The sequence below is a fragment of the Bos indicus genome, chromosome 2 (genome assembly GCF_029378745.1).
Source record: "Bos indicus isolate NIAB-ARS_2022 breed Sahiwal x Tharparkar chromosome 2, NIAB-ARS_B.indTharparkar_mat_pri_1.0, whole genome shotgun sequence".
In the NCBI taxonomy this organism is placed as follows: domain Eukaryota; kingdom Metazoa; phylum Chordata; class Mammalia; order Artiodactyla; family Bovidae; genus Bos; species Bos indicus.
The window spans coordinates 122,562,573-122,590,446 of record NC_091761.1 but is presented as its reverse complement, the minus strand read 5'-3'; the positions used below and the strand labels follow the sequence as shown (position 1 = coordinate 122,590,446).

Below are 27,874 nucleotides of genomic sequence, written 5' to 3'. Positions count from 1 at the left end.
ATGCTCCAGTCACTTCCCAGAATTGAAAGCAGAGAACCAGAAGACCAAGGCCTCACATGGGTTGGGGGGAGATGCAGGTGAGGAGACAGCCAAGTCAGGGCTTTTGCGTTGCATGAAACAGAAAGTGATTTGACCATGTTTAACTTTGCTGAGGTTCACTGGGTGTCTCATGCATGGCCAGGCAGGGAGTGCAGCCAGGCCCAAGTAGGGGGCCAGTGAATGACCCCAGGTGGTAGATTAAATATGGCCACAAATTCCTTGTCCCTCTCCCCCCATGGAGAAGAGGTGAAGTTTATCTCTCCACCCTTGAACTTGAGCTAGCCTGTAACTACTTTGACCAACAAAATGCAGTGGAAGTCATACAGGGCCAATTTGGGCCTCAGAAATTTCTGGAAGCCCTGAGCTGCCATGTAAGAAGTCCAGTTCCCCTGCTGAAGAGCCCATATGGAGAAAGTAAGGCCCTGAGACTACATAGAGAGAGAGACAGACAAAGACAGGGACCCAGTCTGACAACTGTCTCCACCGAGGCAGCAGTCATGGGCGTGGGCCACACTATATGCTCCAGCCTGGTGGGGACTCATCACTGCAGCCGCAGCCAACACCAGGTGGAGCAGAAGAACCACCCAACTGAGCCCAATCAGTCAGAGAGTCACACAATAACAGATGGTTGCTTCAAGCCACTAAGGTGGCTTGTTGACTTTGGGGTGGTTTGTTTTACAGCAACAGGTCACTGAAACAGCCTTAGACCAGAAGGCCATCAGCAACTCAGCAAATGCTACTTTTCTCCCTCCTGAGGAGGGCAACCACGAATCTCAGCCTTTCAGCACACCTGGAAGAAGAGAGACCACCCAGCTCCAGCAGCAGCTGCCCCGTAACTAGGGTCCACACTTCCAAATTCCCAGAAGAGAGGCAGCAATTGGCCCAACTTGAGTCACGTGACCCCCTTTGACCAATTAGCTGAGTCCAGGAGCCAAGGTTATCCTGTATTCACATGACCCTGCCGCCTTGCCCCCATGGACATGCTGGGGGTGGGTTGTGGGGATAATCTCAGGAGGCAAGAAGTGTGGACTGAGCAATTGCCACAGGGGCTGTGACAAGGAGCCTCTTCAGATGAGAAAAAATCCTCATCCAGAGATTGGCACAAAAAAAGGGCTTTGCCAATTTGGCTGTGCCAAGGGTAAAAGCTGTGCAAGGCTGTATGACTTTTACATTGCTCTTAGAAGGTTGTGCTGTTTTACCAACACACAGGTTAGTTCCTGGGTGTTGCTGGTGGTGTTGGTTCTACCTCCTTGATCTTCCTTCTAAGGAAGATCTTTCAGGATGGTCTGAGCTTCTTATAAAAGCCTTTTACAAGCTCTCAAGTATGAATCTAGTACTTTTGCTAAAGGTGCTCCATTAAACAAGAATGGGTTCCAAGCTCCCCTGGGGGAGGTACAGAAATGAGACTCCATGGTGGTCAAAGACGTTCCTGGTACTGTCCCTGAGGTGGAGGCTGCAACTGTCTGTGTTGGGCATGGGGCTGAGGCTGCTGACCAGGAAGCAAGAGAGAGAACTCCAAGGGAGGGTGTGGTGCCGGGCAGAGGGCAGAGGGCCAGCCCAGGCTCAGGCTGCAACCCTGCTCATCACCAACCTCACACACACGCACTCACTCACTCATCCCAGGGGCTCCTGGCAACCTAAACCTCTCAACTGAGGTAACAGGGCACCCTGCCCAATGGAAGAGATGGAACTGTGTCTTTCCCACAGGCCACCACCTCCCCACCACCTGACACGGGCATAGGCTCTTTGTGTGTTGCCTGAATGAATGATGGACGGATGAATGAATGGATGGATGGATGGAGAGTCTTCTCTGGTGCCACTGCCCTTCTTATCTGATGCCTTTTTCTCTTGATGTCTCAAAGTCCCAGATTCAAGAGCCCTGTCTCTCCAACGAGCCAGTCATCTCGTCACTCAGACACTCAGGTTTCCCATCTGTAAAATGGGAATGACTCAAGTTTGTTCTGGGTAAGGTTGCTGGGAGGATGAACAGAGATCTCATCAATGAATCTGTAACTGAAAAGTCAAGACAGACACGCGCGGTTTGGGGAGCAGTGGCCATCTTCCCTGCTGACACCATTGCTGAGTTCCTCTGAGCAAACTCATCGCCTGCCACCCCCACAAGTTCTTCCTCCTGCCGCCCAAATGACCACAAGGCCACCAGCCTCATTCAGTGCTTACGTTAAATCACATTTAATGGTTTTTCAAAAGGGAATACAGAAACCAGAAAAGAAATTCACAGCACTCACAGTCAAGAAAGAGTGAACTGAAAAAAAAAAAAAAAAAACAGGAATATATTAAGCTTTTGATTAAAAAAAAAAGCAAACGCAGTTCCTCCCACACTCACCCCTGTGTTCTCACTCATGTTCCTAGTCACATGCCTACCCTTGGGTGTACACACACACACACGTGCGCTCCCGAACAGGCACACTCTCCCAGCACACACACTCAAACACACACTCCGCCCAGGCTCGAAGGGTGAGAGAGGAAAAAGCCCAGTCCTGTCCTGGGACCCCACCTCCCAAAGCCCTCTCACTGAACTGGCAAAGCTATACTAAACTTGGGCTCCAGGGGACACACGCAGGGCTCCGTGAGCTGCACTGCGGACAGGCGGGCTTAGACGATTCTGTTCTCCAGGACGGCCAGCCGCTTACTCACGGCTTCCAGTGGACTGGGAGTTAAGGAGAGGCGAGGGCTGACTGGAGCAGGGCGGTGACGGGGTGGCACCTGCACTCCGGACCCCGCTTCCAGGACTTTCTCTCATCCCTCCCCATAGCGTGTGCTTTCGCCAGGGTCAAAACTTACCCATCCACGGCCCTCAGGAGGGTGCTTTCCAAAAACAAGCCAGCAGTTACGGCGGGTCTGGAACGCCCAGCCCTGCCCAGGTGCAGGTTTAGGCCTGCTGGGTACCCGCCTAGTCCTGCCTGAGCCCGGGGAGCTGTGCGGGGTGCAGCCCCATCTGAGAGGAGTCTGGTGAGTAGGCAGGTCACCGAGCGCCTAAGAAAGCGGAGTCCAGAGGCACCACGTTTTCCCGAGCATATCCAGGACTCCGTGTGTGCCCAGCTTCTAGCTCTTGGTTTCCGCCTCTCCCTTGTCAGTACCAAAGCCAAGGCCAGCCTCCCGGGCCAGGATCCAGCCCGTCTTCAGCAGGAGCCTGCCCGACCCCACCACACAAGGGGCAAGGCTCTCTCCTCCCCGCCACCACAGGGCCCTCCTGACCGCTCCCTCTCCTCGCAGAGGCTTCTGGGAAAGGATATGCTTCCGGGTCAGGGCCTGCAGCAGCCCCTCCACTTTGGTCTGGAATTTCACAATGGACTCGCAAGCACACGGGTCTTCCTCTGGGGTGGGCAGAAAGTGGGGAAAGGGAAAGGAGATGGTGAGTGGCTGCCTGCCAGGGAGGCGGGTAGTCACTGCTCAGGGCCAGAACTGGAGCGCCTTGGGGGAGTGTGGGGCCTGGGAGATGAGAGAAGGCAGAGAGACATGTAGAGTTCCTGAGACAGAGCTCCCAGGAGTGACGGAGGGGGCCATCCCTGAATGTCTTCCTGACCCCTCAAAACCCTGATAAAGAACTCCAAAACAGCCTCCCCAATGCTGACCACCTACGACGTGCAGGACGCTGTAGTCGGGGGCCCCGAGGTCATCTTGGTGACTCCTCACTCCAACTCTTTGGGTTTGTTATCAATCCCGTTTTACAAATGAAGAACTCAAGAAGGTAAACAACTTGCCCAGAGCCAGCAGCTAGTTAGTGTCAAAGCAAACATGCAAACCCAGGCCTGTCTGACTGGGGAATCTACACTCTTTACCACTGGGAACCAGGAGAGGAAGCAGGGTTCAAATCCTGGCTCCTCCAGTTACTCAGTTGTTCCACCCCTCTGGCCTTGGTTTTCCTGTCTCTAAAATGGGGATAACAATATTCCTACCAAATAGGATTAAATGATTTCACATTTGGAGAGCACTGAGAACAGTGCCGCTTGTAAAAGAGCATTCAGTACATGTTTGCTGGCTGTAAAAAATCAGACCGAGGACAAGAGGAGAGTGAAAAAGCTGGCTTGAAACTCGACATTCAAAAAACGAAGGTCATGGCATCCATTCCCATCACTTCATGGCAAATGGAGAAACAATGGAAACAGTGACAGACTTTATTTTCTTGGGCTCCAAAATCCCTGCAGATGGTGGCTGCAGCCATGAAATTAAAAGATGCTTGCTCCTTGGAAGAAAAGCTATGACCAACCTAGACAGCATAGTAAAAAGCAGAGACGTTATTTTGCTGACAAAGGTCCGTCTAGTCAAAACTATGGTTTTTCCAGTCATGTGTACATTCCAGTCATGTATGGATGTGAGAGCTGGACTATAAAGAAAGCTGAGCAGCGAAGAATTGATGCTTTTGAACTGTGGTGTTAGAGAAAACTCTTGAGAGTCCCTTAAACTGCAAGAAGATCAAACCAGTCAACCCTCAAGGAAATCAGTCCTGAATATTCATTGGAAGGACTGATGCTGAAGCTGAAACTGCAATATTTTGGCCACTTGATGTGAAGAATTGGCTCATTGGAAAAGATCCTGATGCTGGGAAAGATTGAAGGCAGGAGGAGAAGGGGATGACAGAGGATGAGATGGTTGGATGGCATCACCGACTCGATGGACATGAGTTTGTACAAACTCCAGGAGATAGTGAAAGACAGGGGAGCCTGGCGTGCTGCAGTCCATGGGGTCGCAGAGTCGGACACGACTGAGTGACTGAACTGAAAAGTCAGATTGGTCAGCCCTCCTCCCAGTTCTGCCAACTCATGATGCTATCCCAGCTCCTGTTTTCCCCATCCATATCTAGTCCAGGATGGTTACACAAACAGACACCCACACGTATCATCAGAGCCCCACCTCCTCCTCCCACTGGTGCCCTTTCTGGTCTCACTCACCCACACAGATCCTCTTCTGCAACTTCTTGCCAATCTGGTTGATGGTCTTGAAGTCAGCTGTGTAAAAATAGTGCTCTGCCACGGGCTCTGAGGCGATTTCCCTTAGCTCATCCTCCACGGCATTGCCCACACCCACAGCAAACATTTTAAAGCCTGCCAAGAGGAACAAGGTGAATAATGGTGGCCATGGGGACAGGCAGCTTCCCTGACAGCTCAGTTGGTAAGGAATCCGCCTGCAATGCAGGAAACCCCGGTTCAATTCCTAGGTCAGGGAGATCCTCTGGAGAAGGGATAGGCTACCCACTCCAATATTCTTGGGCTTCCTTTGTGGCTCAGCTGGTAAAGAATCTGCCTGCAAAGCAGAAGACCTGGGTTTGATCCCTGGATTGGGAAGATCCCCTGGAGAAGGGAAAGGCTACTCTCTCCAATATTCTGGCCTGTATAGTTTATGGGGTTGCAAAGAGTCAAACACGTCTGAGTGACTTTCACTTCACTTCACTTTCACTGTGGGGACAGGCAACCATGGCTAAATCTGGGGAATGCCCAGGCAATCAAACCCGTCACCTCCTGGTGGCAGATGCTGGAATTGCAGGCACAATGCCTGGGACAAAGACATTGAGGAAATCAACATTTACTGAGATGCTACAATATATCAGACTTGTACTGATTCCTTGTACTGAGAACTTTGTAATCTCATGTAACCCTTATAATATCCATCTACTGGTTGCTATTTTCATTTAATAGGTGACAAAGCTGAGACTCAGGCTTGTCCCAAAGTGGGGTTGCCTGCCAACAGATGGTGTGCTCTTGGGAATATTCAACTGGAAAAGTTCCAAGCCTCACTTACCAAAAGGCCATCAGAACAATCCACTTACTCTTCTGGGGCTTCAGTTTTTTCATCAGTATAAGAAAGAGTTGGACAAACCTCATTTATATCGAACCTGGGTTTAGGGCACTCATCAGAACAGACCTAAGCTAAACTGAAACTGAGCTGTTCCATGAGCACCCCTGGCCACTGGTGGTGTTCAGGGTCCCAGCAGCACCTACCAAGGTCCTTGGCTTTCTTGGCAGCATCGTTAATGTAGTCCTGGCTCCGGCCGTCAGTGAAGACAATGCCCACCTTCTGGGCACCAGGCCTAGCCCCGCTGGACACAGTGAAGGAATTGTCGATGAGGTACTTGAGGGCAGCCCCAGTCATGGTGCCCTTCTCCATGTAGGACATGTTCCGCACGGCTGCCTTGATGTCCTTCTTGGTGTGGAAGCGGCCCAGTGGGAACTCCTGGCGCACAGAGCTTGAGTACTGTACCAGCCCCACCTGGGCCAACTTGTCCGATACATCCAGCGTGTCCACAATCTGGTTGATGAACTTCTTCACCAGCTCAAAGTTCTCCGGCCGCACACTCTTGGACCCATCAATGAGGAAGACCAGGTCAGTAGCCGAACTGCCCCCGCCACCGTTGCAGACTGGAGAGGGTAGGAAGGCAGTGAGGTGAAGCTTAAGGACACAGTCATTCATCCCAGCCAGTGGCTGGGTACCCACCACACCCAACAGCTGTTTAGAACATCATCCCATTTGGGCCTCAGAACTCCCTCTGGGCAGCCTAACCTCCAGCATTGAAACTTGAAGCTCTAAACAGGGTTAAATCACACAACTCAGAAGTAGTGGCACCAAGATGTGAGTTCAAGACTATGTAACTCCTTCTACCACACTAAACCCACCATCCACAGTGGCAAAAAGAGGGACAGTGAGAAGAGAACTGCAAACATCAAACTCTAGAAGACATCTCTTTCTTTTAAATTGGAGGATAATTGCTTTACAATGTCATGTTAGTTTCTGCTGTACAACAGCATGAATCAGCCATATGTATACACAAGCCTCTTGAGCCTCCCTCCCACCCCTCTAGGCATCATAGGGCACTGAGCTGAGCTCCCTGTGCTCTACAGTAGCTTCCCCTGCCTGCCTGCTCAGTCACTAAGTCATGTCCAACTTTTTATGACCCCAGAGACTGTGCAGTCCACCAGGCTCCTCTGTCCATGTGATTATCCTGGATAGAATACTAAAGGGGGTTGCCATTTCCCCCTCCAGGGGGTCTTCCCGACCCAGGGATCAAAGCTGTATCTCCTGCAGTGCCTGTATGGGCAGGCAGATTCTTTACCACTGAGCCACCCGGAAAGCCACAGCAGCTGCCCACTAGCTATCTGCTCCACACATGCGAGTGCATACATGTCAATACTACTTTCTCAATTCATCCCACCCTCTCCTTCCCCCTCTGTGTCCACAAGTCCATAGAAGACATCCATTGCAGATTAGTCCAGAGGCAAGGAGCAGGGAGGCTCGGGTGGGCTTCCTGGGGACTGGTCAAGGCCCCATCCCCTCCCCACCACCCTCCCCAGGCTGCCTGTGTCCGGCCCACTGACCATTGCAGGTCTTGCCGTCACTGTTCAGGGTGAAGCCCTCGCGGCAGGCACAGGTGTAGGAGCCCGGGGAGCTGACACACACCTGCTCACAGTCATGGTCACCCGTGGCACACAGGTCTGACACCACTGCAGGGACGAGAGGAGACAGAAGCACACGGTCACCGGCCCTTGGATATCTCAGCCAGAATCGCCCCTCATAAGCTCAGGGTCACTCAGGCCCTCACCCGGGTGGGGTTCCAGACCCTCAACCCAGGCCAGAATCACTGCAGACAGGCTGACATCCCTGGAGATGGTGGCATTGCTGATAATAAACTAAAGCTTCCTGCTGAAATGATATAGGCCACAGGGGCAGGGCCTAAATCCCCTTTGTTCACTGTTGTATTCCAAATGACTAGAACAAAACACGCAGCAGTGAACACAGCACACAGAAGACGCTCAACAAATATTTGTGAAATGCCAGATTTGTGGTACTGTGCATTATGGCCTAGAATTCTCAGTTAGATTCAGGCTCTTCCTAGATCTGTTTTACACGTGGAGAAGAATCCTTGCACTGCCTCCTCCACCCCGCTAAAGGTTCTGAAATTTCTCCACCCCAATGCTCAAGCCCCCTCAGACCTTCCCACATGGCAGAAGACTGGCATCCCAACCCTCCACCCCCCAACCACCACACACACACACATACACACGCGGCAGCCAAATAGCACAGGCTTTTTTAGGCCCTCCCCATGTTCCCTGCCAGGACTCTATCTCCAAAAAAAAAAAAAAGGTCTTTTGAGTGTCACCTCCTCCCCAAGTCCTTCAACCTGGGACTGGGTGGGAATCAGCCCAGATAAGGTCCTGGCCCCGCCCCCAATGTGGTCTCAATCTCAGTCCCCGCCTCTTATAGGCCACCTCCGCCCCCAGTTGTCCGCTCTCAGCCCTGCCCCTGCCCTGGCCCTGGCCAGACACCCGACCGCCTTTCCCCAATCTCCCTTTCCCCAGCACCACCCCCAGCCTGGCCCATCGCCTGCCCCCCGCCGCCCGCGCACAGCAGAAGGCCTCCTGGAACTTCTTGGACAGCTTCTCGATGACGCTGTAGCTCTCTACGTAGTCAACGTGCTCGTCCTGCGGCTCGCTGGCGATCTGCTGCAGCGTGGCCTTGTCCACGCGGCCCACGCCGATGGCGAACAGCTCGATGCCGCCGGCCCGGGCCCGCGCAGACACATCCCGCACGCTGTCCTGGGGCCTCCCGTCCGTCACCACGATGACCACCTGCGACGCAGAGGAGGAACATGCGAGAGCCTGGCCTCCCTCCCCACACTGGGTGGGCCACTTGGTCCTCCAGCAGCACCACCCGCCCCCCCAACACCCCAGGACGGTTGACATAAGAGGAGATTGACCCGGAGGGGCGGAGTGGCAAGCCCCGGTCACACAACTATTCAGTGGCAGGTGGATATGACTGCTGCCACCACCAATATCAGGCCCAAGAAAAAGAACTTGGATAGTGGAAGAGGAGAAAGGTTTCTTCTGAGTGAGAGGCGTGGCTAGGTGCTCTTCCGTCTGACTAGGGCTTCTGGGTGTCTCCTCCTCCATCAGACAGCTCTGTGACCTCTGAGGGCAGAGCCACCTCCACTCCGTCAGCCTGGGGATGCTTGCGAGGGCAGGGCCAAACCTCTGTACTCAACTCCATGCAGTTCTACCTTTTGGCCACCAGAGAGAGGCAGAAGCTAAAGAGTGGAAGTTTTTCCTCTTCTGCCCATCTTCCCTTGTATACCCTGGGAGAGAGGTGGTACCCATATAGATGCCCACGGAATGAAGGAAGATGCTGCCTTTTCTCCCTCCGTTCCCCAAGACACTAACTTCCCTAGGAAGAAAACACTTCCCCTCCCACAAGTCCCCTGTGTGCTGTATCTGGGAAAGGGCCACAAGAATGGACCCTGGTGCCGAGGCTGGCCCTCACCCACCCCCTGTCCAGCCTGCCCTAAGTCGGGTCCTCCAAACTGCTCTGTAGGAGTCTGGGACTCAGCGTCCAGCCCCCTTGGCTGCTTTTCTGCTTCTGACCTGAGTCTGCTTCTGATTCCTGAGTCTCCTCCTCCTGGCCTGGATGCCCGACCCCCTGTCTTGGTGACCTGACAGACCTGGGTTGGAAATACAGCTCACCTTCCTGAGCCCATGTTTCTTTATCTGGAGAAAGGGGGTGTGGTGAGGCCCCCTGAGATGATTCTTGATAAGAAGCCAGAGGGGGCAGCACTATTTTTAGTATCCCTACCCTGGGTTCCCTGGGGAGCGGCCTTGTACAATCTCCTCCCCTCCAGAGGCCGAGGCTCCTGGCCCTGAAAACCTAGCTGTATCTCTTCATTGCCGCAGGCTGCCACGTTCCTGTGAGCCCCTACCTTGCTAATGTCGGGGGACCTGGGACGACCACCCTCTGCATCGCTTAAGGCCTTGGTGATGGCGAACTGGATGGCCAGACCCGTCATGGTGCCCGTGGACAGCGGCTGGATGCGGCGCACAGCCTGCAGCAGCTCAGCCTTGGAGCTGTGGGCCCGCAGCGGGAACTCCTGCTTCACGGAGCTGGCGTAGTTGACCAGGCCCACGCGGGTGGCATTGGGCCCCACATCCAGTGACTCGATGACCTGGGACAGGAACACCTTCACCTTCTCAAACTCCACGGGCCGCACACTGCGTGAGCTGTCGACGACGAACACCAGGTCGGTGGGCCGGGTCCGGCAGAGGTGCCCTGGGAGGGGGCAAAGGTCAGGAGGATGGAGCGGAGATACTTAAGACGAAGGAACAGGGCATCAGGGGCTACTTAGATCCAGACCTGAGGCCTCAGGCAGACTAGACCAGACATGAATCAGCCTGGCTGGGTCCTGCTGTCAGCATGGGGACTCAGGCAAGCAACTTGCCAGAGGCCCCCAGCTCAGCCCATAGGAAAGACAGAGGTTCAAATGGCACCTTCACCTCTCTGAGCCTCAGTTTCCTGTCTGTACAATGGACAGGTGATCCCTTCCTTACAGAATCCTTTGAGGGCAAGCAAAAATATGTGTAAGGTGCCAGCTCAAGGCTGGGCATGTAGCGTTCTCAGAGGCAGCAAAGGAGAAGATAGCCTTCACGTCTCAGGTTTCAGCCCAGAGTGTAAACAAGAGATTCTCTTTGCCCTGCCTGGGCAGGAGGGAACTGAGGGTCGGCCCTCCGGCGGGCACAGCCTTGAAAACCAGTGCAACACCCGTCAACGTGGGCTCTTTCATCTGAGTGTCAAAGAGAATCAGCAAAGCGCACCCAGTTGGCCCCAGTCCCGCAGAGCCTGCTGGCTGGTCTCTAAGAACAGGAAAAACAGCAGGAGTTCCTCGTGGCCACCTTGGCAGTCTGATCAAGTGGGCCCCCAAGACACACCCCCAGGGAGCGATGTCTTTCCAGACAGCCTGGGAGGCAGCACCATGTGCTGGGAGGGACACAGAGCCCAAGTGGGGTAGACGGAGTCCGAGTCCTAGCTCTGTGGCCTTGGGCAGATGATTGCAGCTTTGAAGCTTCGCTTTTCTCATCTGCCTGGAGGGGAGGATAGGCTTAATGCTTGATGTTATCACTGGCCTGGCCCTGCAGCCAGTACAGAAGTCTGCACTCTGTCCACCACTAAATCTGGGCTGCTCCCAAGCAGGGATGCAGGAAGCGTCAAGAAAGACAAGGTGTGTGGACAGTCCTATCTCCCAGCCATGGTGCCCCAGGCCGGGACATCAGAAGTCCTCAAGGGACCTCAGAAATCACCTTGCAACTTGGTTTCCTGGTTGCCACTAGCTGAGGCTACAAATGGGTAAACTGAGGCCCAGAGATGGAGAGGGCATTGGCCACACCATGGGACAGTGGACCAGGAGCCACGAGGCTCTGAGGCTTGCTCACTCACTGTGTGGTTTTAGATAGGTCCTCCTCTCTCTGGCCTCAATTTCCCCATCTGCACAGGAGGAGCTGGGCATCCTAGGACTCTGTCCTCACAACTGAAACTCAGTGGTACAGCTCATGGACAGCCCTGTCCAGAATATGCTGGAAGCGCTGGTGGAAGGGGGAATGTCATCTTGCCACCCCTCCTCCCTCAGATCTGCAGTCATCAGAGAGTCGTGAGCTCAGCCCTGGGCCTGGTTGCAGCCCCAGGTGACAGAAGGCTGTGCGGTCAGTGACCCAGAAGACCAAGACCATCCCTGCAGGGTGCCTGGTCCCTGAGGACAGCCTGGGAGCTGCAAAGCCGAGAGACAGGCTCAGAGAAGCCTTCTCATGCCCGCTCCACACAGAACAGACAGGGTCAGCCCACCCTGGTCCTTGTGTTTGTCACCATCTCTGTCTGTTCCTGCGTCAGCCCTGTGGGGCACCCCTGCCTGCCCGCCCCCGCCCATGCTGGATCCAATTTAGCCTCTGTCTGTCTCAGTGCCCGGTATCCCCCACCTCACATGGGGCCCCCTCACCTCTGGACAGTGGGGCGAGGCCAAGGGCGCATGGGGCCTGGAACAGCAGCAGCAGCAGGCCACAGAGCATGAGGCGGGGGCCACTGAGTGCCCTCATGGTTCTGGCACGCGGGCAGTAGCAGCACAGTCGTGGGGGCCAGTGGGGGCCAGGTCTTATCAACCTTGATGCCTGCTGGCCCAGCCTCCCAGTCAGGCGGGCCCCCAACTAACGTGGGGTCAGCCCCCTTGGAGGGCGGGGCCAGGCTGAATGGAGGTGTGTGTGCCAGGGAGGGAGGGAAGGAGTCTCCCCGCCTGGGCTCCGGAGGCCCCTCTGACCACAAGGGCTCCTTTGCCTGCAGAAGCTGCAGCTGGAATCCAGGAAATATCAGGTGGGTGGAGGGTGGCTCCTCCGGGCCCAGAGCCTGCACTGGCCCGAAGCTGCCAGACTGAGCCCAGGTAAACCTGAGTCCAACAGCCTCACACCCCAGCCCTGCCCGGCGCCCTCATCCCGCGCCAACACTCTTCTCCCACCTACAACTCCAGCCCCAGTTTCCCACCTCCAACCTTGGCTGTCCTGTCTGCTGGCTCTCCACCCACACCCTGTTCTCCAGCCTCACCTGAATCTGAGTGCTCCTCAAGCCTTTGTCCACGCAGGACCATCTGCCCATGTTGCCCCCTCCTCCTGATCACTCTCTGCCTAACAATCTTTCAGAGTCATATCGGAGCGAACAGGTACACGAGCCCCTTGTAAGAGCTGGGCGGGCTTCTGTGTGGTTCAAATGGTAAAGGATCTGCTTACAATGCAGAAACCTGGGCTCAATCCCTGGGTTGGGAAGATGCCCTAGAGAGGGTGGGGCAACCCATGCCAGTATTCTTGCCTGGAGAATCCCCATGGACAGAGGAGCCTGGTGGCCTATACAGTCCATGGGGTTGCAAAGAGTCAGAGACGACTGATCGACCAAGCACAGCACGCTAGGAGAAGGGCAGTAGGGAAGATGGTCGAGAGCACAGACTTAGGAGCCAGATGACTTGGGCGTGCTCTCTACTTGCTGTGTGACTGTGGACAGGTTGCTTCACCTCTCTGTGCCTCATCTGAAAGGTGGGGATGCTAATGGTGCCCACCTCCCAGGGCAAGCAGTCTTACATGAACCATCTCATCGAATTCTCTGGATAACCCTTTGAGGCAACCAATATTATTACCCCCATTTCCAAGATGAGGAACTGAAAACCATAGTTTTGAAGTAACTTGTCTTAAGTGCAGCTGAGTGTCAATGCCAGAAGAGGGCCCCGGGCCAGAGCTCTCAGGCACCCTGCTTGCATGGGGGAAGCCTGGTGGAGGTGCCTTCTCCATGCCCGTCTCTCTCCCCGCTGCCCTGGGTTAGGACCCCTTCCCTGTGCTTCTGTACCTTGTCCGTCTCACCCGTGAGTGGCTAAGTGTCTGGTTGATTCATCTCTGCATCTGGGCCCAGTCCGGGGTCTTCACAGACGAGGCAAAACTAAAGACTTATAAATAAAGGAGTATAACCAGGAAGGGTCCCCATCATTGCATATAGGTCCAGTTCAGTTCAGTTGCTCAGTCATGTCTGACTCTTTGGGACCCCAGAGACTGCAGCACACCAGGCCTCCCTATCCATCACCAACTCCCAGAGCTTGCTCAAACTCATGTCCATTGAGTCTGTGATCCCATCCAATCATCTCATCCTCTGTCATCCCCTTCTCCTCCTGCCTTCAATCTTTCTCAGCATCAGGGTCTTTTCCAGTGAGTCAGTTCTTCCCATCAGGTGGCCAAATTATCAGAGCTTCAACTTCAGCATCAGTCCTCCAATGAATAGTCAGGACCAACTTCCTTAGAATTGACTGGTTGGATCTCCTTGCAGTCCAAGAGACCCTCAAGAGTTTTCTCCAACACCACTGTTCAAAAGCATCAATTCTTCAGCCCTCAGCCTTCTTCACAGTCCAACTCTCACATCCATACATGACCACAAGAAAAACCATAGCCTTGACTAGACAGACCTTTGTTGGCAAAGTAATGTCTCTGCTTTTGAATATGCTATCTAGGTTGGTCATAACTTTCCTTCCAAGGAGTAAGCGTCTTTTAATTTCATGGCTGCAGTCACCATCTGCAGTGATTTTGGAGCCCAGAAAAATAAAGTCTGACACTGGTTCCACTGTTTCCCCATCTATTTCCCATGAAGTGATGGGACCAGATGCCATGATCTTCGTTTTCTGAATGTTGAGCTTTAAGCCAACTTTTTCACTCTCCACTTTCACTGTCATCAAGAGGCTTTTTAGTTCCTCTTCACTTTCTGCCATAAAGGTGGTGTCATCTGCATATCTGTGGTTATTGATAATTCTCCCCACAATCTTGATTCCAGCTTGTGCTTCTTCCAGCCCATCGTTTCTCATGATGTACTCTGCATAGAAGTTAAATAAGCAGGGTGACAATATACAGCCTTGACGTACTCCTTTTTCTATATAATTTACACCTCCATAAAAGGAAATGTACGGACCTTTTTTTTTAAAGTGATTGCCAGGCACAGCCGATCCAACCAACACTGTCACAACCTTCAGGAATAATGAAGGTGACAGTCCCTTGTACGTGTGACGTGGCACACTCACTCACTACGTCACTCTGTGTCTTTTGCTCCCCCAGCAAACCTGTGGGGTCATCAGGCCCAACTCTGGTAGCCCATTTGTCAGATGAGAAAACAGGCGCAGAGAGGTTCTTGACTTGCCTGAAGCCACCCAGCCTCTTTGGAGACAGAGCCAAGCTTAGAAATCAGGTCTCATTCCCTTTCGCCCCTGTTTTAGAGAACGAGGAAGTTAAATCCTCTGACTTTTCATTTTAGTTTCATTTTTTCACAATTCACCACCTCCTGCAATCAGTTCAAGCTGACTTCTTGTCTCTCTGCAACTTGTAAGTCTGCTTCTGTCCTCCCGAGATGCCGCAGGGCATGGTCATTGTGGCCCATATCACTTCCCAAAATTGTGTTATGAATGTAGGACCTGCTCCCCTACTTCCACCCCGACCCTGCTCCAGAGGATATCAGCTCCCTGCCTGCGGGGGTCTTATCTGTCACCAGTGAACTCCCCAGGCCTGGCCTGGTGCCTATCACAGATCTCTGGTGAGCAAATCAAGAAATGAATGAAAAGAAGCAACTGAAGAACTGGGTCTATTTCCATGTTAACCAGCAAAGGTCAGACAGGGCAGGGCGATGGTGACCGATGGCGAGTGTCCCCCACCACTGCCATCCTGAAGGTGGACGAGCAGAACGTGAGCTGGAGTCTCCTCGCCCCCCACCGCCCCTCTCCCGATGGACAGGGTACAAAGCCCTCTTGGCCGGGGCCACGGCTGGGCCCATGAAACAGCTCTTTCAGCTCCGTCGCTGAATGGCACGTCTATGGGCTGCTTGGAGGAACACAAGCGCCTTCTCTGTGTCACTTTGCTCATTAGTGAAGCCACAGAAATATGCTACAGGTAGGTTTTCAGGGACGGAGATGGGTTTCCCCCAAAGGGGCACCTTTAACATTCCATAGCAGGAGCTTGGGGAGGGGGAGGAGACCTAGATGTTAAATATATACATTGAGGACAGAAACTAAATATTTGTGTTTTTAAAATGTGAAACATTTTACCCCAGGAATCAGAATGGGGAGCAGTGTGTCCGGTCTTGGCCTAGGAGAAACAGTGCGTTGAGGCGCCTTCCCCGAGGCTGCTCCTGAAATCAGACAGGCAGCCCGTGGAGGGCTCCCCCGTTCCCTCTCCTTGTTTTCACACACCTCGGGTTTCCAGAGACTTAAAGCCTTCAGTGTTTTATCTGAGAGAGAGAGGTCCACCGAGAGGCCTCTGGGCAGAGTGTGGGCCAGGGGAAGGCTGGCAGGACTCCCCATCCTGTGCCCCAGGCTCAGTTCTTTTCCTGAAGAGCAAACCTGGGTATCTCTAGATGCAGTGCAGTCTGTGGGTGCCTGTCCCCTTCCTCCTTCCAAACCATTATCACCATTTACTGGATCTTCATTTGTTGTTGTTGTTCAGTCACCCAGTCGTGTCTGTCTCTTTGCAACCCCATGGACTGCAGCATGCCAGGCTTCCTTGTCCATCACCACCTCCCGGAGCTTGCTCAAACTCATGTCCGTTGAATTGGTGATGCCATCCAACCATTTCATCCTCTGTGGTCCCCTTCTCTTCCTGTCTTCAATCTTTCCCAGCATCAGGATATTTCCCAATGAGACAGATGGCTCTTCGCATCAGGTGGCCAAAGTATTGGGAGTTTCAGCTTCAGCATCAGTCCTTCCAATGAATACTCAGGCTTGATTTCGTTTAGGATTGACTGGTTTGATCTCCTTGATATCCAAGAGACTCTCAAGAGTCTTCTCCAACACCATAGCTCGAAAGCATCAATTCTTCGGCACGTATACCTTTACTATTTTTTTTTTTTTTTAATGAATCGTTCTAACTTTAAAGCAACTCACTTTTGGGCAAAAATTTCTCCTCCTAATTTGAAATGGTAGCCATGAAATCATTGGTTTGATGTACAGATTACATGTTTATTCTAATATGCCTTCAAATAAATTCAAAACGAATTAAACTTAACTTTTTCATCTACATGTCACGGAAAATTATCTTGATTTCTGTCACTGGTGCTCATGCCAGATATTAAGGAATCCTATGAAGGGAAAAAACTCTTGGCATCAGACAGAGCTGGGCTTGAGGCTCTGTTCTGTTACCTGCCAGTTGTCTTGACATTAGATGAGTCCCCCCACTGTTCTGCCCTTCGTCTATGAAGCTGGGCTCTCAACGCCAGTGTCAGAGGACGGTGGAGAAGGAAAGGTATTGAAGGCCACATCCGTGCTTATGGTTCTCAGAGTGCCTTCTTGTATCAGTCAGCAGAGAACAGGCTAAGTGACAGTAACAAGCAAGCACTCAGGTCACAATCAGTTCAGTTCAGTTCACTTAGTTGTGTCTGACTCTTTTTGACCCCATGGACTACAGCACACCAGGCCTCCCTGTCCATCACCAACTCCCGGAGCTTGCTCAAACTCACGTCCATTGAGTCAATGATGCCATCCATCCAACTCATCCTCTGTCAACCCCTTCTCCTCCTACCTTCAATCTTTCCCAGCATCAGGGTTTTTTCAAATGAGTCAGTTCTTTGCATCAGGTGGCCAAAGTATTGGAGTTTCAGCTTCAGCATCAGTCCTTCCAATAAATATTCAGGACTGATCTCCTTTAGGAGGGACTGGTTGGATCTCCTTGCTGTCCAAGATGAGCCCTCTGCAAAGCTGCCACCAGCTTGCTAACCCATCAAGTCCAAGCCTTTTGTCTCCAGCCACACGGACAAGAGAGAGAAAAGGAGCGGACATCACCAGATTCTGCCTGGGGATGGAGTGACTCCAGTGGTGGAAAGTGAGTATCTAGTGAGCAGGACACTCTCTGTCACTCTTCTCAAGGCAAAATACCTTGTAATGGTCTTGTATCACCTCTAGATGAATATTCAGACCTAGCTGGGCATTTAAGGTCCTTCAAAATCCAGACAGTTGCCAGTCTCTCTCCCTGAACCCTGCCTTCCCCATCTTTTCTCTGCCACAGAACGAGTCACTCCCTCCCCTATCTTCTCTCAACACACTTGTTTTTTTTTTTAACATTTACTTTTATTTATTTGGCTGCCCCAGGTCTCAGTTGTGGGATTTTTTACTTGCAACACGGAAACTTTTAGTTGGCAATGTTTGGGATCTAGTTGCCCCACCAGGGATCGAACCCAGGCCCACTGCATGGGGAGCTCCAAGTCCCAGCCCCTGAACCACCAGGGAAGTTCCCTCCCTGCACATTTTTATTAGCTTCTATCCCAGTTTCTGCCTCCCTCCTGCTCTCACTGTACTCCCTGGGACCACCTCCCAAAAAAACGACCTACACCCAAGTCTATGTCTCAGGATCTGTGGTGTGGGGTGGGCAGGGGGGAGGCGGAGTGGGGGGGTGGTACTTAAGCAAAGTAAAGGCAAAGCTTAGGGGCCCACCTAGGGGTGGGGAAGAACAGAACCTCCAAGCGGTGGGACAAGTGGAGGCCAGAAAGGGACATGTCCCTACAGGACCCCAAGGGCAACTGGGATCTGTGGAGTGCTGCGCACAATTCTCATTCATGTGCTCTTGCAAGTCGCTCTCTGTTTCGTATTTCCTTCAGTTGCTCCCAAGCTATCCAGACAGTTTGGATAAGATAGTTCAGAAGAGGATACAGATTCCCAGGCTCCATCCCAGACCCAGGGAACCTGTATTTCTAAGCTCTCCAGGTAGTTCTGCTATAATTAAAGCACCAATCTCACCCAGCCTCCAATAAGAAACATAAATTCTCTCTCTGTCCCTGGGAAGCTGATATCCAGCCTATGGTGTTCAGCCTCTTGGACAGGGAGCTTAGAGATTCCCCCAAATGCCGGGGACCAGCCCCGGCTGATCCAGGGTACTCGAAGGAGAGACGGCGTCGGCGAGGGTCAGGATACGATAGCTTCAATTAGATATTAATTAGAGATATAAAGAGTAATAGAATAAGGATAGCTCAGTAGGAAAATTCAGTGGAGAAAAGAGGCTGAGTAGCTTGGTTTACGCGGGGGACCAATAAAACTTCAAGACAAGAAGCTTGCACCACTTACGTAGGCCGCAGGCGTCCTTCCGTTCTCCCGAAGGAGAGGAGACACTGAGGCCTCCCCGGTCGGATCTTAGAAGCCCAGGCAAAATTAGTAAGCATGGTGGGTTCCGCGCTCCAGATGGAGACTCAACCAGAGTGAGAGAGAGAGCGACATGGGGAGACCAGTATTTCAAGAAACTGATCCCAATTCTTTATTTTCCAGAGTCTGTTTTTATACACTGAGATGTTATACAAAAGTCACGTGGGGACAGCAGTCCTGACTTTTATTAAAGTCAGGTGCTTCATACAAATGTATACAGAGGTCTTAGGGGTGTTACATCATCTTCTGGCCAGGGGGGCCTGCTGACAATTTACGACCCTCTCCTTGTGACAGCGGTCAGTCAATCAGGACACTTATTTCTCCAGGGCTGATTATTCTCCAAACAGACGCCACCCAAATAAAGTTACATTCCTACAGGGTGAGGGTGTAGTGGGTTTTAGTTAAGGAAAGAATTTACTTAGCCTAAGGTCTAACGTGATTAATATCAAAGGTTAATTCTATATATTCATTAATGTGTGTAAGGGCAGGGGATATGGAGACTTAGCAACAAACATTGGCTCAACAAATGAAAAACCCTTCACCAACACAATTTCTAATTAGCCCATTATACTTATACTAATAGTTTTCTAACTTCTCTAAAGAACCTGTTTTTAGAGGGTTTAAAGCATCTTGTGCCTCTCACGGTTGGGAGGCTGTGAGCAATCACATGTGGCTAGACGAGCCTGTCAGGCAGGCTAGAGAACCTTCAGAGGAGTTTGTAGGTTAAAACACTATCACGCCCAGGAATTATTATTAACTGGAGCTCTAGGTTAACTCCTTCTCCGAAAGAGGTGGTGGGGGACAGCCCCCCGTAAAGTCAGAGGTGTAGGTAAGAGCACAAAGTAGTAAAGTAGGCAGGCTCTGGTTATGGGGGTAGACGCTCGGGGATTTCCAGGGGGACTCCTGAGGCTCGATCCCGCCTTTGCGTATGTCGAGCCTCCTTCCTCATGACCTTTGCCATGGGCGGAGTACCTCACTCTGGCCCCCAACACCCAAAGTATTGTCCATCCAGCTAAGAGAGCAAGTGAGCCTGTCTCCCCCATGTACCATGTTCTGCAACCTGAAGATCATGGTCACACCCCTACTGAGTCAATTGTTCTCTAAAGAAAACTTCATTTCCTACAACCATCCTTTACAACACATGGATCTCAGCACATGGTGCCAGCTCCCAGTGGTCTCTTTCCCTCTTAAAAAATCGGAGCTCTGAATGTAATATAATGCTTTAGCTAGCAGAACAGAATATATTTTCTCCCTCATTTTCCGAAGTATCTAACCTCTCTCTTGGCTGCCTGAAATCCCTGCTGTTTTCCCTCAAAGCAGAGCATCTGGAGACCTGAGAAGAGCATTTGAGGATGTGCAAACAGTGGTTGGCTCACCTGTTCCACCCCTTCAGTCTCAAAACTCTGACTCTACCCTGACCAAGACTTCAGACATGCAAGATCGTTGGTGCAGCTGCCACTTAGACAGTGAAGAGGAAAAATAAAACTTCCTCCAAACTGGGAAGGAGTGCTACATTCTTTTCCCTTTGCTGTGTAACAAATTACCACAAAATTAGCAGCTTGAACATAGCAAACAAAGTTCCTCACAGTTCCTAAAGGTCACAAGTCTGGGTTCCCAGTCCCTCACGAGGCTAAAGTCCAGCTGAAGTCAAGACTAGGCCTTATTCTTCTTTTCTGGATCTCAGGATCCTCTTTCAAACAGTGTGGCTGGCAGGATTCAGTTCCTTGCGGTTGTCAGACTGAACCTCCCCCCTCCGCTCCCCTACCCTGGCCTCGTTCAGGCTGCTACCCAAGAGACACTCAGCTTCCAGGAGCCACCTGCCGTTCCTTGTTATGTGGGCTCCCCCAAGGCCTCTTACTTTTCACGTCTCTCCCATGCCGAACCCCCTCTTCCAGAAGAGGTCAGTCCCTTTTAAGAGATCAGACTGATCCAGTCTGGCTCACCCAGAATAATCTCCCTTTCTTAAAGTCAACTTGCCAGATAAGATAACCCTAAGCCAGGAGTGACTGATTAGAATCCCAGAATCCACCCACACTCGAGGGGAGAGAACTAGACAAGGTCGTAGGTCATTGGAGGCTTCTTAGAATTCTACCCACCTTAGGTGGTATATGTGGGCATAGAACAGGGGGAGAGAAAAACTTCCCTGGTGGCCCAGTGTTTAAGAATCCACCTGCCAAGGCAAGGAACACAGGTCCAATCCCTACCTAGTCTGGGATGATCCCACATGTGGCAGGGCAGTTAAGCCCACAAGCCACAACTACTGAACCCACACACGGCAACTACTGAAACCTGTGTGCCTAGCTCCCGTGCTCCACAACAAGAGGAGCCGCTGCAACGAGAGGCCCGTGCACCCTAACTAAAGAGCAGTCCCTGCTTGCCACAGCTAGAGAAAAGTGCGTGCACAGCAATGAAGACCCAGTTCGGTTCAGTTCAGTGGCTCAGTCGTGTCAGACTCTTTGCCATCCCATGAACCTCAGCACACCAGGCCTCCCTGTCCATCACCAACTCCTGGAGTTACTCAAATTTATGTCCATTGAGTCGGTGATGCCATCCAACCATCTCATCCTCTGTTGTCCCCTTCTCCGCCTGCCTTGGAAAAGATCTTTCCCAGCATCAGGATCTTTTCCAATAAGTCAGCTCTTCGCATCAGGTGGCCAAAGTATTGGAGCTTCAGCTTCAGCATCAGTCCTTCCAATGAACATTCAGGACTGATTTTCTTTAGGATGGACTGGTTGGATCTCCTTGCAGTCCAAGGGACTCTCAAGAGTCTTCTCCAACACCACAGTTCAAAAGCATCAATTCTTCGGCGCTCAGCTTTCTTCACAGTCCAACTCTCACATCCATACATGACCACTGGAAAAACCATAGCCTTGACTAGACAGACCTTTGTTGGCAAAGTAATGTCTCTGCTTTTGAATATGCTATCTAGGTTGGTCATAACTTTCCTTCCAAGGAGTAAGCGTCTTTTAATTTCATGGCTGCAGTCACCATCTGCAGTGATTTTGGAGCCCAGAAAAATAAAGTCTGACACTGTTTCCACTGTTTCTCCATCTATTTCCCATGAAGTGATGGGATCAGATGCCATGATCTTAGTTTTCTGAATGTTGAGCTTTAAGCCAACTTTTTCACTCTCCTTTCACTTTCATCAAGAGGCTCTTTAGCTCTTCTTCACTTTCTGCCATAAAGGTGGTGTCATCTGCATATCTGAGGTTATTGATATTTCTCCCGGCAATCTTGATTTCAGCTTGTGCTTCATCCAGCCCAGCATTTCTTATGATATACTCTGCATAGAAGTTAAATAAGCAGGGTGACAATATACAGCCTTGACGAACTCCTTTTCCTATTTGGAACCAGTCTGTTGTTCCATGTCCAGTTCTAACTGTTGCTTCCTGACCTGCATACAGATTTCTCAAGAGGCAGGTCAGGTGGTCTGGTATTCCCATCTCTTTCAGAATTTTCCACAGTTTGTTGTGATCCACACAGTCAAAGAGTTTGGCATAGTCAATAAAGCAGAAATAGATGTTTTTCTGGAACTCTCTTGCTTTTTCAATGATGTTGGCAAAATGTTGGCAATTTGATCTCTGGTTCCTCTGCCTTTTCTAAAACCAGCTTGAACATCTGGAAGCTCATGGTTCACATATTGTTGAAGCCTGGCTTGAAGAATTTTGTGCATTACTTTGCTAGCATGTGAGATGTGAGATGAGTGCAATTGTGCGGTAGTTTGAGAGAAGGGAATGGCAAACCACTTCAGTATTCCTGCCTTGAGAACCCCATGAACAGTATGAAGACCCAGCTTAGCTAAAAAAAATAATTTGATTAATTAATTTTCAAAAAAAAAAAAAAACAAAGAAGGGGCAGGGGATTGACAAGTAAATATGAAATTTTTATAATACAAGTGAATCTATAAAACAGAAAGAGACTCAGACATAGAAAATAAACTTATGGTTACCAAAGGGTGGGGAAGGGATTAGGAGTATAGGATTAAAAGATACACACTTGTATATAATGTAGATAAACAACAAAGATTTACTGCATAATAATACTCAATACTTTGTAATAACTTATAAGGGAAAATAATCTGAAAAAATTAAATGTATAGATCACTTTGCTGTACACCTGAAGCTAGCACAATATTGTAAATCAACTATACTTCAAAAAAAATCTGATTCAAAAATGAACAGAGGAAGTGAATACACATTTTTTTCAAAGAAGACATCCAAGTGGCCAGCAGATACATAAAAGATGCTCAACGTCACTATCAGAGAAATGCAAATCAAACCATAAGTTATCTCTTCACACCTGTTAAAATGGTCATCATTAAAAAGACAAGGTAAACCAAACATCTGTGAGAATGTGGAAGAAGAAGGATCTTTGTTCCCTGTTGGTGGAAGAGTACATCATTTCAGCCACTATGTAAAGCAGGATGACGTTTCCTCAGAAAATTAAAAATTGATTTGGAACCTTATATTCCAGGAATGCCACATTTAGACCTATATCTAATAAAAATATAAAAGTGAAAGCCGCTTAGTCATGTCCGACTCTTTGCAAACCCATGGACTATACAGTCCATGGAATTCTTGAGGCCAGAATACTGGAGTGGGTAGCCTTTCCCTTCTCCAGAGGATCTTCCCAACCCAGGGATCAAACCCAGGTCTCCCGCATTGCAGGCTGATTCTTTACCATCTGAGCCACAAGGGAAGCCCAAAAAATATAAAAAGCAGATCTTGAAAGAAATACAGCAGTTTTCAGTTCAGGCAAAGTTGCTTCAGGGTCAGTATGGGGAGGTGAAATTGAAAAGTAGCTCAGTCGTGTCCAACTCTCTGCGACCCCATAGACCATACAGTCCATGGAATTCTCCAGGCTGGAATACTGGAGTGGGCAGCATTTCCCTTCTCCAGGGAATCTTCCCAACCCAGAGATCGAACCCAGTCTCCCTCATTGCAGGTGGATTCTTTACCAGCTGAGTCACAAGGAAAGGACTAGGTGTTAATTACAGCAAATCTGCACTCGGTGCTTACTGAGTCTTCACGCCCTTCCCTCTGCAGTGCCTTCAGTGATGAGGGGTGTTGGGGAAGCAACCCGTGGAATCTGATCGCCTGAGAGCAAGGTCTGGCCCTGTTCTTACAGAGTGACCACAGAGGGCCACAGAGGAATGTTACAGTGTCAAGGTTGTTCCACCTCAGCCTCTGTGCACGCATGCATGCTAGTAGCTTCTTTGCAACCCTATGGACTGTAGCACATCAGGCTCCTCTGTCCATGAGATTCTTCAGGCAAGAATACTGGAGTGGGTTGCCATGCCTTCCTCCTCCAGATGATCTTCCTGACCCATCTCCTGCATCTTCTGAATTACAGTTGGATTCTTTACCCATAAGCCACGTGGGAAGCCCACAGCCTCTGTAAGGATGCCCAATGCCAGGAACATCTGAACCTTTCCGTCCCACTCTCCCCTTATGACACTTGACATCACTCCTTGGGACAGAGGAGCTGGGAAGGTGCACAGTGACATTCCTTTCCCTCCACAGTTCCACCTGTAGCCCCTTAGAATACCTTGGCTTTTCCCCATGCCCTCGGACTAGAATTCAGCTCCACCTCCATATAAAGTGTCAGCAGCTTGGCCCTGGCAAGAGGGACAAGGCTGAACAACTTGCGGTGTCTGTTGTAAGTTGTGAGTTCTCAGAGGGGAGACTTCCAGACTGGAACCACCCTCTGACCTGTGATCAGCATCTCCAGGTCTTTGCCTAGGCTGTCCCCCAACCTGGCCTGTCCCCCCAGCATGTGGGCAGAGGAAGCTTCAAGGTCAATGTCCTGCTTGACCACCTGGACCAGGGAGGAGCAGGGAAATTGTTTACCAGATGGACTCTGTTTATTTAAGCCTGCAGCTCCCCTGTGTTGGCCGTTCCCTGCCAAGCCCACTGCCTGTTGAAATGCCCTTGCTGGCTAAGGAGGCCACATCCTCCTGGAGTCCCAGGGGAGAGGTTGGAATGTGAGTGCTGGCTCCAGAGAGCCCGTCCAGGAGGGCAGGGGCCACAGAGACCCACAGAAGCTGCCTTGCACATGCAGAATACGTACTCGCACACCACCCAGACTCAGCATCCTTAAGCCTGGGAGCTACTCACCTTGTGAGTTAAGACTATTTCATTATAAGCTGGAGATTTCTTTTTTTTCCCCTCTCTCTCTTTTTGTTGTTGTTTTATTTTTGGCCATGCCACATAGCATGCAGGATCTTAGTTCCCTGACCAGGGGTTGAGCACATGCTCCCTGCAGTAGAAGTGCAGAGTCTTAACCACTGGACTGCCAGAGAAGTCCCCAAATTGAGGATTTCATGGCCAGATTGGGCATGAAGTGCTGATCTCCCCCAGATCTCCCCACAATATGGAGAAGTTGCCCATAAGCAGGGCAGAGCTCCTTCATCGGCCGTGGGGGCGTCACCCGTTCCCACCACCCCAGGCTGTTGCAGTGTCGCTGTGTTGCGCTTCCAGCTTCCAGCCCCTTCAGGTCACAGCCGCTGTGTATGGGAACCACTGTCTCCCACATGTCATCCGACCAAGTGCTGTCTTGGTCTCAGGCCCTACAAGCAGTCAGGAAGGCTGGAAGCCAGAGGCTGGATAGGGCAAGGGGGCAAGTGCTTATCACATGAGAGCATGCCCTGGGAGGCCACGGGCCAACATTACGTCCTGCTGATGGGTTAACACCTCTGTGAACCCTGTTGAAATGGTATATATGAGCTTATTTGCAAAGCAGAGAAAGAGAAACAGATGTAGAGAATAAGTGTATGGATACCAAGGGGGAGAGGGATTGGGCGGGAGGAACTGGGAGGTTGGGATTGACACATATACACTATTGATGCTCTGTAAAAAACAGACATCCCTCCTAAGGGAATCAGTCCTGAATATTCATCAGCAGGACTGATGCTGAAACTGAAACTCCAGCAATGTGGCCACCTGATGCGAAGAACTGACTCATTTGAAAAGACCCTGATGCTGGGAAAGATTGAAGGCAGTAGAAGAAGGGGATGACAGAGGATGAGATGGTTGGATGGCATCACCGACTCAGTGGACATGAGTTTGAGCAAGCTCCGGGAGTTGGTGATGGACAGGGAGGCCTGGAGTGCTGCAGTCTGCGGGGTCACAAAGAGTCGGACACGACTGAGCGACTGAACTGATCTGAACTGATGAAATAGACAGATGATGGGGATATACTGTAAAGCACAGGGAACTCTACTTTGTGGCCCTAAATGAGAGGGAAATCCAGATGGGAGGGAATACATGGGTATGTGTGGCTGATTCATTTGTCTGTACAGTAGAAAGGAACACAACACGGTAAAGCAGCTACAGTGCAATAAAAATTAATTTAAAAAACAGCCCTGATGACACTGCACCCCCATGACATCCCACTCACGTGTCCACGGTGGCACTCTTATCCTAAACCCCTCCTCCTCCACGCTTCTGCCTCCAGACCTGTGGATACAGTTGCCCCCGAGCACCTCCCCTCACGTGGTCCCCCCAGGTAACTCACATGCAGACAAAGCTGATTGCACCTCCTTTTGTCCACTCTCAGGTGTCCTCAGCTCAGAGCTGGGCAGCACCATCCCAAAGGCTCTCCAGACCTGGGCACCAATCTCATTACCCTCCTCTTCCTCACTTCTGCCTCACTTGGGTCCTGCTTCCCAAATGTCTCATGAATCTATCCAGCCCCATAGCGAATCCATGCTTGAGTCTGTGCCCCCAACATACCTCACCTGGGCCACCTCCCTGTCACCTTCTGTCTGGGTTCTGCACCCACAACAGACCCCCAGCCTCTACCATAAGCAGCGCAGGGCTCTGGAGCCAGGCCTGAACTCAGTGCCAGGCATACAAGGGTAATTATGCCTCTGTCCCCATCTTCAAAGGACTTTCCAAGGTCATCCACAGGCCATCATTCTGATCACCGGCAAGGTGGCCGAGGTGGGCCAGGAAGGACCAGATGGAGAAGCTCAGTCTCCATCAGGCATGTCAGAGTCAAAGCCCAGCTCCAGCCCTCAACTACTGGTGACTTTGACGGTGACATTGGACTTGCCCGCCTTGAGCCTCAGGAAGCAGCATCGTGCGGCGCCTGCTCGTGAGGCCAGTGGGAGAGTCGCAGAGACGACACGCTAAGCAGCCCACTCCGTGACTGTTCCTGCCACCGTCACAGCCCTGAGAAACGGGTGTTCCCTCCCTTCAGCCACAGGGCTTGATTTTGTCGGCCCTCCTTCCCTCCAAGAGACAGCCCGTCTGGGCGGCCCTCACCTGCCCAGCCCACACGCAGCCCCTCTTTCCTGGGGCCAGCTCTTTTCCGGGCATCTAGCTCAAATAGGCCCTCTCAGTGGGTTACCCATCAAAGGATCCCTGTACAAGCCTCAAACGGGGCATTGATGGGGCTGCGGTGAGGACTGCCCAGTGATGGCAGGCTGGCTTGGCTTGGCCCGGGCCACATGACTTCCCCAAACCCAGCTATTTCCTGTTCCTCGGGCCAGCGCCCCCCACCCCCCACCATAGCCGCCTGGCCACAGGACACAATTCCACTACACATCTCTGCCAGTTCCTTGGCTTCAGGCCAGGGGTGGGAGTGGGAAGGAGGATGAGAGTGTCATCTCAGCGTTTGTCCTCGGGACACACGGCCACTGCCCCTTGACAACTTTTTGATTAAGACACAAGGCTGGAGGCAAAGCCAGTCCCCTCCTCCTGTGACCTCTGCCCCCATTTACCACTTGCTGGGGGTTTCTTGGGGCAGGGGGGTGGTTCTCTTCATATGAATCTTCATAAGAAGCAGGAGCTCACACAGACTGCGTCCCCAACCCCTAAACCTGCACTTGCAAGTAGAGTAAAAAGGCACCCAGTCTAACTCCTGACTGCCGTGTGGCCTCAGGAAAGTCACTTGATGTCTCTGGGCCTCATGTGTGAACAAACGGGAGGTTGCTGTCCATCTCCATTAGAGTCTCGCCTTATCAGTTGTTCGGGCATTAGATAAAGAGCAGGTAAAATCCATGAAGAAACCTGCCAATCTCAAGAAAAGCTGACAACTCCAACAGATTGACAGCACAGGTCAATTCCCTTCTCTCTTTCCCTATAGGGGGACATTGCCAGCCTTTTTATGGGTCCCAGAATTTGGTCTCTTCCTTCCTAAAACCCAAGTCTGATCCTGTAACTCCCCTGCCCAAAACCCCTCAAAGAGTCCCGTATCCCAGGATAAGCCCACACTCCTGGCCATGGCATTCAAGGTTCTGTTAGGTCTCCTTTGGTGCTGGTGACAGAGCCCAACTCAGACTGCCTTATGCTGTCTGCCAGCTTCACTCTCAGGCAACTCAGCCTGAAAGGAAGAAGGCTAGAGGTGGGAAAAGAGAGAGTATTGAAGATTTTGATTCCT

The 27,874-nt window shown here is 51.4% G+C and overlaps 1 protein-coding gene across 1 annotated transcript; it reads right to left on the bottom strand.

Annotated features, from left to right (window-relative positions):
• Positions 1–749: 749 nt before the first annotated feature.
• On the bottom strand, positions 750–13,002 carry MATN1 (matrilin 1). The gene is made up of 7 exons (XM_070774914.1): positions 11,801–13,002; positions 9,740–10,086; positions 8,396–8,618; positions 7,368–7,493; positions 5,997–6,413; positions 4,950–5,102; positions 750–3,374 (listed from the first exon to the last, which is right to left on the bottom strand). The coding sequence occupies exons 1-7, from the start codon at positions 11,895–11,897 to the stop codon at positions 3,103–3,105; spliced, it is 1,635 nt and encodes a 544-aa protein (XP_070631015.1). The 5' UTR covers positions 11,898–13,002; the 3' UTR covers positions 750–3,102.
• Positions 13,003–27,874: the final 14,872 nt, after the last annotated feature.